General features: G+C 59.2%; 1 protein-coding gene across 1 annotated transcript; it reads left to right on the forward strand.

Moving 5' to 3' along the window:
* The first annotated feature begins 10,751 nt into the window (after positions 1 to 10,751).
* On the forward strand, positions 10,752 to 11,678 carry LOC136462549 (uncharacterized). Its single transcript, XM_066461647.1, has one exon. It carries the CDS (start codon positions 10,752 to 10,754, stop codon positions 11,676 to 11,678), a length of 927 nt encoding a protein of 308 aa, XP_066317744.1.
* Positions 11,679 to 12,618: the final 940 nt, after the last annotated feature.

Genomic DNA, 12,618 nt, shown 5'->3' on the forward strand with positions numbered 1-12,618 from the left:
CAATTAAAAAGCGTTCTTTAGTTGGTCTTATTTTTCGAGAAACCCCCCGAGCCCACCGTAGGTCTCGGCAGTACAATAACACGACAAGGGAGACTCGGCTCTGCCCCAGCAGAACCGAGCCTCCCTCAGGGGGCTAGATGGGGGACTCCCCCCAGGTCCCACGCACCATTCTTTAGTTGCTTTTCGCAAAAATTCCTACGCCAAGACTCTAGCAGGCTCTGACGAATCATTTGTGAAGACTCCTCGGACCAAGGTCTGTTTCCTAAGCAAGAGGCCGGTAGAGTCACGAGACGGCCTACGCCCCCGGGCTACGGCACTCCCTCACTACCTCTCGCTCAAGGAACGGCTTAGGCCCCAAAGGGGTGCTTCGCAAACGAAATCTGATCAGAAGCAACAGAGGGCAAAGGCTCGGAAACATGAGAAAAACAACTAAGAAACACAAATACTTCAGAAATAAAGGCCTCGACGGCCACAAACGTTATGATACAAAATAACCCCTATTCTATCTTTACATAGCCCTCGGGGCCTAGGTCAAGGCTCAGGGCCTTCAGCGCCGGCAGATGGTAGGGGGGGCACCACCTCCTCTTCGAAGAGCAGTCGCCAGCGCCGCGCTAGGGCCTTCCGCCGCCTCCATCAGCTTCGCGACCGCCGCGTCGGCCTCCTCGTCATCATCAGGCAGAACGTAGCCATCACTGACTGGCCGGGAGGTCGACGCCAAGGTAGTGAGAGGAGATGACGGCCATCGCCCGCTTGACACCCGTGTGCAGTGCCCCTCGGAGCCGCTCGCGCATCTGGCTGCTCAGTGCAATCAAGCGGCTCCCAAGGGAGCTGCCTGACTGAACCCCCTCGACCTCCAAGGCCTCGCAGGCGGAAAGGGCGGCACGTTTCAGCGCCTCGTGCTCCTTGATCTCGGTATCGAGCACTGTCTGCACCGCGCTGGAAGCCTCGGCGGCCCTGGGTGAACTCCGCCTCTGACTCTGCACCGCGGAAAATGTAATGAGGTCGAGCCAGAGAAAAAACAACCTAAGTTAGGGACGGAAGCCCACGGAACTCACCCTTGGCCTTCAGCTCCCAGCGTCGGGTCTCGGCCTGACAGGCCTCGGCCTTCTCCTTCAACCGCTGGGCCTCGACCCAAGAGGCCTCGGCCGCCCTGGAAGCTTCACTCCCCAGCTCTGCGTCATACAAGGAAGTTAGGGAGCGAACATAAGGAGAAGAAAACAAAACAAAGGGACTCAAACTCACCCTCGACCGTCCCCCTCAAAACCACAGCCTTGATTTGCGAGGCCTCAACCGCAGCAAGGGCCTCGTTCAGAGCGCCTTTGGTCAGCCGGTGCGCACTCTCCTCTACCCCCAGCTGCCCGGCGAGGGTCTTGCCCGAGGCCATCGCTTCTTCAGCCTGGGATCTGAAGGCATCCCGATCGCTGACGGCGCGGGTAAGCTCCTCCTCCAGCTCCTTGATCCGCGCCGCCAAGGGGGCGAGCTACGTCTGGGCTGTCGGCCGCCTCGACCTTCGCGTCGGCACAGCGAAGGCGGAGGTCCTCCACCTCTGTGCTTCGTGCCGACAGAAGCTCGTTAGCATCGGCAAGAAGGCCCCTCTGCCGCTGAAGCTGGTCCCAGATTCCCCTCTCCCACCGGAGGAAGACTGACTTCCCGAGGGACCGGGTCTCGAGCTCCTGAGGGGGCAGAGCAGAGGTCGTGGACTGCGACAAAATCAAGAAAAGAACAACGTCACGCGAGAAAGGAAAACACGAACCTGGGCGACTCCGGGCAGTTCGTCGGCCACCACAGGACAGCGCCGTCCGTAGCGACCACTCTGCTAGCTCGCGGTACTGCTCGAAGGTATGCCAGCGCTCGCCCTCGGCCGTGTCCTCGAGGGCGAACAGGGGCTCCCCCTCAGGGTTGTCCCAGCTCCGCCACAGTACCCAGCGGGTGATCCCACCCACGGGGCTCGGGTCGCACCTGCACGAGGGCCGAGCTTCCCTCGTCCAAGAGCGGCGCCGGCTGCTCCACTGGCATCGGTCTCCTCGGCGTCGACCACCTCCCGTGCCCGGGAAGTATCGTCGGAGGAGATCAGATAGACCTCCATCTCCCGGGCGCTCTCCCGCAACAACGGCGGGCCCTGAGCCAAGGGCACAGCCAAGGCCTCCGCCGCCTGCATCTCTGCCTGCCTGCACAGATGGCCTTGCCGCCATCATGACGGCCGTGGTGACCTCGGGGGCTCTGGCCTCTGCAATCACGGCCTTAGCGGTCTCGGGGGCTCCGGCCTCCGCCATTGTGGCCTCGGCAGACGCAGAAACGCCGACCACGGACACTGCGGTCTCGGCGGTCATGGGTGCCGGGGCCTCCATCGCCTCAGCCCCGGAGGCCCCGAGAGCCTCGGCAACAAAGGGCACGACGGCCCCATCCAACCATGCAGGGGCCGCCTCGGCAACCCCTCCTTGGGCGGCCGGTTCCTTTGGGTCGACCCTCGCCGACGCCGCGCCACGTTGGATGGCGGCTTGTGCCTCCGCCACCCAGTGGGCGGAGGAGCCAGGGCTCGCCTTAAGCGCCTTGAGGGGCGCCAAGGGGAGGTCATCCGCAGGCTGCTTCTGACTAAAGAAAATTAACCTACAGGGTCAGCGCGAGACCAAAAAAGCGAACGGAAGACACTACGACCCTACCAAAAATACACTTACTTAGAACGGGACGGCCCCCGCTTCGCCACGGCAAACCGCGTCCGCAATGGCGGAGGCGGCGGTAGTGGCGTCGCATCCATATCCATCGGCACCGATCGGTCCTCAGCGGACCCCGGTGCCCCTTCGGTCCTCTGCAGGGGCGGTGGCGTCGCCTCCACCGCCGCCTGCTCCGCCGTGGCCGCCGAGCTTACCGGGCTGACGGCGCGTTTGCCTAACGCCTGCGCCTCGGGCGTGTCGGCCTTGACACTGGAGCGGGCAACCGCCGGCCCCGGGTCCGCTTCTCCCCTTCCCGGGGGTGCCGGGCTGCTTACCGACGCCCCGAGCGCCACCTCCTCGACGTCAGGAAGGTGGTCTAGGGGACCTCGCCCTCCCTCGCCCTTGTCAGTTCCCGTCCGAGGCCTCCGTCGACAACGACGTCGATGGGGATTCCTCCAATGGGAGACCATCCTTCTGTTGCTGACGGTGGCGCTTATCCAATGCCTCGCGCGCAAGAATGTACTTCGTGCGCTTCGCTGCCTTAGCGTCCTTTTGCTTCTTCTACGCGTCGGCGTGAGCGCGGTTGACCGCCCACTGCCCCGCGTCCTCGGGAACGGGCGGTGGGGAGGAGCTGCACGTCCCTCATCCCCTGAAGGAACGACAAACGTGAATAAGGAAACAAGGGATAAAGGGAGATTGAGGAGGCTCAGAGGCTACAAGCGGCACTCGACTTACCAGCGAAAGGAACCCCCGCGACGGTCGCATCGCGAAGGGAGTCAGGTTGCCGCCCCTCAACTTCGCATCTACCGTCTCCCCCACCCGACGGTGAATTTCCTCGTCAGAGAGGGCAGAGGAAGACATCCAGGTGCCTTCGACGGGCTCACCCGGCCTCATCTCGAACAGCCACCGCCGCCGAGCCATCAGCGGCAGCACCCTCCGGCGGTGGAAGGCGGCCACGACCACAGCGACGGTGAGGCCATGGCTCCGCAGCCTCGCTAGCCCCTCCAGGAGCGGCTCCAGCTTGGGCTGGTCGACCTTCGGGACACCCCACTTCCATTTCTCCGGGCAACTCCCCACAATCCGCCCAGTATAAGGGGGAAGTCCTCCGTCGTCGTTGCGGAGGTAAAACCAACTCGTGTACCACCGGCGGTTGGAGGACTCGAGTTGGGCCAGGATGTAGAGGTGCAGGCGGTCCTGACGCACTTGGAGAGTGCAGCCTCCGGCCCTCGATGCCTTCCTCTTACCCGACGTGCCCATCGGCTTGGTAGTATGCCCCGCCCAGAACAGGTGGAGCCACAAATCCCAATGGGGAGCGATCCCCAAATACCCCTCGTAGACGACAACGAAGATAGCCGCCTGAGCGATGGAGTTGGGATTAAAATTGTGGAGCTCCATGCCGTAATAGTGTGGGAGCGCCCGCATGAACCGGTCCTGCCGGGACACCGAGGCCGCACTCGTGGAAGGAGACGAAGCTCACGACATAGCCGTCATGGGGCCTCGGCTCCAGCTCGCCGTACGGAGCAATCCACTCTGGCCTACTAGGGTCTGTCACCGGGCGGAGGAGCCCACCGTCGACAAGCGACTGGAGCATCTCCTTGGTAACATCCAATGGATCCCAAGGGTCTGCCTCAACAACGACGATGTTGCCAGCCATGGGTGCGATGGAGGAATCAGGCACGGCGGTGAGTTTTTCTCTCTGCCTCCCACGCTCTCGCTTTTTTCTCGCTTTCTTCCTAGGTTCGCTCTTCTCTCCTCTTCTTCTCGGCACCCGCTGCTCTGGCGACGGCTCGGCGGAGGTGGCAGGCAAGGTAAGACGAGAAGGGGCAAGATTCCTCAGGTATTTATGCAGGGAGGAGGCGAAACGAGCGGGCGATGAAATCGGGGAGGTTTTCCCCCGTTCGGCGTGGTTAACCACGAGCCGATTTCGGCGGCCCATGCGCCCACGTCTCCTACATTAAATGCGAGGACAGTTACGTCATGTCCATCATGTCACGCCCGGCCACTACGGCAATAGGCATTGTTTCGCCTCCCCATGAAACCGCCTCAAAAGGCGCGCCACCCGTGGCCGAGCCGATAGGGAAGATATTTCCCGCGGCCTGTTCCTTTCATAGGAAGGAACCGGGCTCTGAGCCTATTATGATCCAGGGGTTCGAAGGCTGGGCCCCAAGGGGTTTTCGACAGCCGCCCCAGGATAACAGAGTCAGGGGCGACTGCGGGCGAGCCTATACGGGGCCGAGACCCAAGCGAGCGAAACGCTTGGGACGCCCAAAGTCATGTCCGAGACCGGCAGGAAAGTATCCGAATGGGATCCCACCGTAGGGAGGCACCAAGCCACCGAGGCCCAACGAACGGCCTCGGCACCCACTAGAGAAATCCTCTGGTACTCTTGGAGTGTGTCTCTGGACCGCTAGCCGTCCCCTAACGAACGGGGTTTGGGCCTCCACTCGGACTACCCGATAACAGCTCACCGGAAGTGCCACCGCTCGTGCCCATCGAGGGTAGCGAGGCACATTCCACCCCTCCTTCCGAGCAAAAAGGAAGCGCGAGGGTCGCATAAAAAGTCAGGGGAACCCCTGACGGCCTTCTCGCCCTATGCAGAGGCTAGGGGGCTCCTCCTGCAAATCTGCCGAGACCCCACGACCCGGGCTCGCGCCCAAAGGGGCCTCGGCAAACAAACCCTCATGCGCGAGGGGCGTATAAAAAGTTAGGAGAACTCCCGACGGCCCTCTCACGCAGAGGCTAGGGGCTCTTCCTGCAACCTTGCCGAGACCAGAATGGGCTCGGCAAACTAACCCTCCGTCCGAACGAAAAGGATATGTGAAGATCAGATGAAAGGGCCAGAGCACCCAAGACAAAGACAAACAGTCCAAAACCGCGCTAGAAGTTTCGCTACAAACACGATAAAAGGCCACCAAGCCCGTTACGGTCCAGGGGTTCGAAGGCTGGGCCTCCAAAAGGTTTCGACAGCCGCCCCAGGGCAACAGAGTCAGGGACGACATTAGGGGCGAGCCTACGAATGGCCCAGGCCCTGAGCGAACGGTCGCTCGGGGCGTCCTAAGTCGTGTCCGAGACCGGCGGGGAAGTATCCGAATGGGATCCCACCGTAGGGAGGCACCGAGCCACCGAGGCCCGCGAACGGCCTCGGCACCCACTAGAGAAACCCCCTGGTACTCTTGGAGTGCGTCTCTGGACCACTAGCCGTCCCCCAGCGAACGGGGCTCGGGCCTCCACTCGGACTACCCGCTAACAGCTCACCGGAAGTGTCCACGCTCGCGCCCATCGAGGGTAGCCTGGCACATTCCACCCCTCCTTCCGAGCGAAAGGAAGCGTGAGGATCATACCCAAAGTCAGGGGACCCCTAACGAACCTCTCGCTCCGCTGCGGAGGCTAGAGGGCTTCTTCCTGCAGCCTCGCCGAGACCCTCGCAACCCAAACTTACGCTTGGGGGCTCAGCAAAGGCAATAAGAACTACTTGTTCAGACGCGAAAATGAAGAAAGCCCCTGGAGGTGTAACTCCACTCCTCCGGGGGCTCGAGGGCTACACCCGGCGGGTGCGCTCGCGCGCACCCACCGGAACCTCAAAAAACAAACCCCAATTCCTACGGGGCAGGTATAAACCAAGCCTCGGCAAACCCTCAGGGGGAGTGCACGCACTCCCCCCGAGGCTCGGGGGCTACTGTCGGGTACCTTAGAATGGGGTACCCCAAGCAAAACATCAAATGGGTTGCCAAAGTCCCATCTAAAAATAATAAAAGCAAGAAGGTAAGTCGTGGGCCCCTCACCCGCCACGACCGAGCCCACTGGGTTCTCCCCCTCCTCGCCTCGAGCCTCGAGCAGGAGGTCTCGGCACCCTGACGCAAGCTCCGCTTCGTGCGAGGCTCCCCAGGGAAGGCCTCGGCAGGGAACGCCGTCTCCGCCTCGCCCGAGACTCCCCACGGAAGGCCTCGGTAGGAGGCGCGTTCTCCGTATCACGCGAGGCCTTTCGCTCAAGGCCTCGGCAAGGAGCCCGATCTCCATCTCGCGCGAGGCCTCATTCTTCGTGTCGCTCGAGGCCTGGCTTAGTCCGCGGTCCGTCGCCCCCCGCCTCGGCCGACCCTCCCGACAGCGTGTCATGTCTCATTAATGCTTCAACCACTCCCACAATCTCAGCCGGACGGCGATTCAACACCACAGAATGGCCGACGCGACCCGAGGTCGCATCAGCGCCATACCGGCCGGGACAGGGCACGGCGGGGATTACCGGCCACTGTGTCCTACCACTGTGCCCATGATCAGCGCCATACCGGCTGGGACAGGGTACGACGGGGATTACCGGCCACTGTGTCCTAACGCTGTACCCATGATCGGCCACCCGCCCAAGGCCTCGGCACTGTACACCAGGGCCTCGGCGATCTTGGGGTTCGTGCCTGCCAAGACCCCCCACCGCAGTGCAAGCCTCGGCACCGACCAAATCTCGGCCTCGCGTACAGTCCGTCCACAGTGGCTTGCACGCTCGCCGCCGCGTCCACTCCGAGGCATTCCCGGGGCTCCCACGACGCACAAGATCTGATGGGACGACCACGCCGCCCCAGTACTCCAAGGATGGACCACTCCGACTGACCACGCCACCACAGGAACAGGCCACAGGGCTCGGACATGCCGTCCCTATCGGCATGACGCCGCATAGTAATACATGTACTGTCCTTGTCCTCCCTTCAACTATAAAAGGAGAAGACTTGGGCCACTTAGGGAGGAGGACACCGGGTAACGCACACACACGCACACATTCCTAGCCGCTTGAGAGCAATGCCTCAGACGGCCCACACGACACCCTGCCGAGACCTGGGACTAGTTCCCTCTCTCCCTTAGCTTGTAACCCCCTACTACGAGCACTTCGGTGCAAGGAATACAAGTTCGATCTCTCAGACTGGACGTAGGGCACCTGATTGCCTGAACCAGTATAAATCTTGTGTCTCTTTGCATCACCATCCGGAAATCGGGAGCACGCAGAACAAATTCACTAGTCGATTGAGGACCCCCCCTGGTCTGAAACACCGACACCTTCTGATCGGAGAGGACGTCCGGAGGCCGAAGCGAGTGCTCCGATCTGGTGGGCCCGAGGGGCCGTGGAGCGGGCGCCGCTCCTTTGGGACCACAGCGTGGTGACAGCACATCCGTCATTGTAGAGGGCGCGAGTCTCTTCCTGGACCGTAGTGGTTGTCGTATGTCTATGTCGGGTTCCGTGTCTTAGGGCTAAAGGCGGTGCCTACAATATTGTTCGGACTCTGCAATACCGGAATGGTGGAAAGCACCTATCCCGTCGTTCCCTGGCGGTACTTTTCTTACCGCGGCGCAGGGCATGGTCCTTGGTGCTAGTGTTTGACTCGAGTGTCAAGTCGTACCCTGTGCTCATCCTTATGATGGAGTAGGGTGTACTTGTAGGGCGAGGCGGAGTCTGCCCTCGGTCGTCGGGCGAGGCGGAGTCTAGCCCTCGGGGGTCGGGCGAGGCGGAGTCCAGCCCTCGGGGATCGGGCGAGGCGGAGTCTGACCCTCGGGGGTCGGGCGAGGCGGAACCAGTCTCCCGTTGTTTCGGACAAGAGACGCAGTAACGTTCTCGTCTGATCGGGAGTGTCAACGCTCGATGGTTTATCAGTTCCACCTCATTGGGTACCCCGGTATTAGGTCCCCGACACACAACAAAAGGATCACGCACCCAAAACATATCTTCTCCAACAGCCTACGCAAATGACCAGCACAACGGCAACTCGCGACTCACCGGAGCGCTTGGTCGATGGCATCTACACCTGGGGTGGGCGTGCCGGTGCCGGGGACGGAGACAACGGGGACTCTGGGGCTGGCCGCCGCCAATGGCTTCTTCTCTGCAGCGACCGCCAACGGAGACAGCACAGACCCAAACCAGAGCGCTTGGTCGATGCTCCTCGCTGCGCCGGCGGCTCCCCGTCGCGGTCCCGCCTGGCCGTGCCCCATCGCCGACCCGCCTCGCCGCTCCCCGCTCCTCGCCGCTGCCAGCGGCTCCCCTCCGCGGGCTTCGCCTCGTCGAGCCGGCCGTGCCCCGTCGCGGGCCGTGCCTCGCCGCGGGCCCACCACTACGGGCTCTAGAGATTTGCGTCGTCTCTCTCGACGACGCTTATTTGCATTTTCGGCTCGGCTGGTATGCAAAATGGGTCTTGTGTTTGTGTCTTTTGTTGGTGTGTGTGTTTTTTATGTAAAACACTGTGAACGACGTATTTTGCGTTTGTGTTGCGCTGTTGGAGACAGTCTAAAGACATCACATTATGGGCAAATGAGAATATTGGGCCAAATACAGTACTAGCTGCCTTTGGAGCTTGATTCCAAACAGTAACTTAACAACCTCGCTCGCTGTGTCAGGATCGGAATGGGTTGACTCGACGGTTGGTTCCATATCCTGTTTGGCTTATCCGGTCAAGTGCCCATACAGCAAAAGATATGCAGTCCAGCTCCTCAGACGCGTACAGCTAAATAAATACAAGTGGGCCTGACCACTACATACCGCCATGCACATGTTCCTCGTCCAATTATCGGAGCCCCCTGCAGAGCAAGCTATCTTGCATGGCATGCCCTACTTTCTGGTACTACTGCGATCTGAATTTCTGGCCATTTCTGGTAGATGCAAAGCGGACAGTATATATGTTAATACATACACTGTTGAATGGACTACTACGCACATAAGGTTTTGGGATTAGTGGACAAAAAAAAAAAGGTTTTGGGATTCGACAGAGATAGTCCGAAACGAATTTTGTACTTCAAATATCTAAAATTCACTAAATTGGGTCTCAAATTTTTTTTCTTTTCAAAAGCGTGTATTGGCACGTGCTTCATTAAAGAGAAGTAAGATTCCTACAATGCCCGGGATTGCAATACGGTGAGATACCGTTAGCAACCTACCGATAGAAACACGGACACAAGACACCGGCTGTAACGGTGGAGCTGTAATGGCGTACTAACTTAAGAGAATAGTGTTGCGACTATGGAAGTTTGCCGGTGCTAGGGAGCCCGGGCGGTCAACGACGCGAGACTCCGAAAGCCGGTGGCAATCCAGGAGTCCGCCTCCTCCAGGTCAGTGTTCTACTAGAAAAGTTCACGACCTTAGACTCTTGCAGACAGACTATAGAAATCCGCTGCTAGACGACGATGTCCCTAACTACGCTACGACACACGCGGCTATTTAAGCTCCGTGCGTTCCAGACCAGAATTGCTCAAAATTCGTCCATTTCAGTAGGGACCGATTTTTTTCCCCAAAAAATCAATCCCATCAGCAGGAGTACATGTATTACGGCCTCAGGTCGACTATCTGAAACAATAGAAACGAACCCCACCCCCCGCGATAAAAAAGAAAACACAATACGGAGCTGTAGACTTTACCATTAGACCAGATGCGCGCGCGTGCAGTCCCGTCATGACAAGAAAAAAAAAACGTGCATGTATCGAAATCTGTGGGAGGACCGCGCGCGAGACCTTTCCAGTCCGGTCGTGTAGACCCCCATTGATTTCAGTTTAAGTGGCCTGATCAATCTCATCGATTCGATAACCATGTACTCCTGTCAGGAAGTTACCATGTTTTACGGAGTGGTTGTTAGGGCGATCGGCGAGGCGATCTCGAACCCGACGTCGATCTAGGCCGCCGCCCCGGCGACCTCGATCTGCTACGCCGCCGGCCACGTGGCCGCGGTGTCCAAGCCCCGTCTCTACCCTGCAGAGTGGAGCCGGCCAACGCATATCGTCTGGTTAGCCGTCTCAGGCGCCGGCGACGCACCATTGCCGATAGGGTTCTACCGCTTAGGGTCCTAGTCGGGTTCTGAGATCCGTGGTTGTGCATCTACTTGCACATCGCACGTCGTTTTTGCCCCCGGTTGATCGACATGTCCGGATCGGGAGAGGGAGATGTGGAGGGGAAGGGTTCCGGCCCAAACCCTAATGTTGAAGAGTTGCTACGCAAACTCCATCTCACGGAGGAGGAGGAGGAGGTGTTGGACCTCAGTGACGAGGAGGAAGTAGATGCTAAGGTGCCTGTGGAGTGGGCGCTGGTGGGGAAGGTCCTTTCTCCGGTGCCGATCCACGCCGATACGATCCGTACTGGCTATGAAGCCAGCCTGGGGCAATCCAGCTGGACTGAAGATCAGGACCATCGGGGAGAAGGGGGAAAACAAGTTTGTGGCTGAGTTTGGAAGTGCCCGGGACAAGGAGCGTGTGCTGTCAAGCTCGCCATGGATGGTGAAAAAGTATGGCGTGTTGCTGCAAGAATATGATGGGTCTCTCAGTGCGTCAAGCATTGTGTTCGACAAAGTTGAGATGTGGGTAAGGATCTTAGATCTGCCAATTGGTTGGATGAACAGAGATAAGGGTTCACATGTCATGGACATGATTGGCAAGGTTGTTTCCATGGACGTGGATGCCGATGGAAAAGCCAGTGGAGCCTTTCTCCGGGTGAGGGTCGCCATTGACATTGACAGACCCTTCCGGAGGGGCATCCTACTCAGACTAAAGCGACGAGAAGAACCGAAGTGGTTTAAGGTTCAGTATGAGAAGCTCCCATACATTTGTTTCTCATGCGGTAAATTGGGGCATACTGATTTGGAGTGTCCAACTCCAGCTGTTAGAAATGAGGAGGGGAAGTTGCCATACGATGTTCAGTTGAGAGCACCGGAGGAGAAGAGACGCCGGCTGCAGTCCTTTGCCGGGGCAGCAGCAGAGACTTTTGGGAGTGGCTCCTCCTCGGGCTTTTACCACACACGTCAATCGAATCAGTCGGGGGACCGGAGCTCTAGAACCGGATCTCGCTACTCTGATAGCGTGATGGGGGAATCGGAGGAACAAGAGGTGCAATCACCTCTGAAGGAGGACCGGGTGGACGTGGCTAGAAGAAACAATGAAGGTGGGCAGGGTGCAAGCAGGAAGCTTGATATGATGGATGAGGAGGGGCGCCGGCCGGGTCCTCGCAAGAGGAAGTCAAAAGGAGCTACCCCAGCCACACATACACCTGACCTGAACATTCCGGTGGATGGATGATCTACTCTGGTGCCAGCGGGACTGGTGAGCTCGCGGGTGAATCAGATGGATCCGGGGGCTGAGAGTGGGGGGAGTATGATTGAAACCCTTAAGAAACAAAAGCGTGGTGCAAACAACAATGCGAGATCGGCGGCGGCTGCGGAGAGCAGTCCCCGCCGGGCACAATGAATATCCTTAGTGTGAACTGCCTGGGGCTGCGGGCGGCCCGAGGCAGTTCAAGAGATCCGCCAGTTGGTGGTGGAGAAGAGGCCCGCGGTGGTGTTCCTGATGGAGACGAGGATGGGGGAGGAGAGAGCTCTCGGCTTGATTGCAGACCTTGGCTTCCAAAATGCCATAGTGGTCAAGGCGGAGGGTTTAAGCGGCGGTTTAGTGCTGTTGTGGCGTGGCGACGTCATGATCGCAGAGATGAGCAAGTCAAGGTCACATATTGATGTGATGTTGTCATGTGAGCGGCTGAAGATTTCTCATTGGCGGCTTACGGGGTTTTATGGTGAACCCAGAAGGGAGCGAAGGAAGGAGAGCTGGTACCTCCTGCGATTTCTGCGAGCACAGTCGAGTGAACCATGGCTGTGTTTGGGGGATTTCAATGAGGTTTTGGCGGTGGAGGAGCAGATTGGAGCCATTGAGAGGGAGCTGTGGCAGGTGACCGCGTTCTAGGACGTGGTCAGTGACTGTGGCTTCACCGACCTTGGTTTCCATGGTCTACCGTACACCTGGGACAATAGGCAGGATGCTGATCGAAATGTCAAGGTCAGGTTGGATCGTGCCTTGGGAGACTGTAAGTTCATGGATCGGCTGGGAGGATCCGAAGTGTTCCATCTCCCTCTGACGGAGTCGGATCATGCTGGCCTCTTGGTGGAGGTGAGGAATTCAGAGCCGGTGGCTGCGGGCGGGGGGCAGGCGTCCCAAACCATTCCGGTATGAAAACATGTGGAAAACT

Source organism: Miscanthus floridulus, chromosome 7 (assembly GCF_019320115.1).
Source record: "Miscanthus floridulus cultivar M001 chromosome 7, ASM1932011v1, whole genome shotgun sequence".
NCBI lineage: Eukaryota > Viridiplantae > Streptophyta > Magnoliopsida > Poales > Poaceae > Miscanthus > Miscanthus floridulus.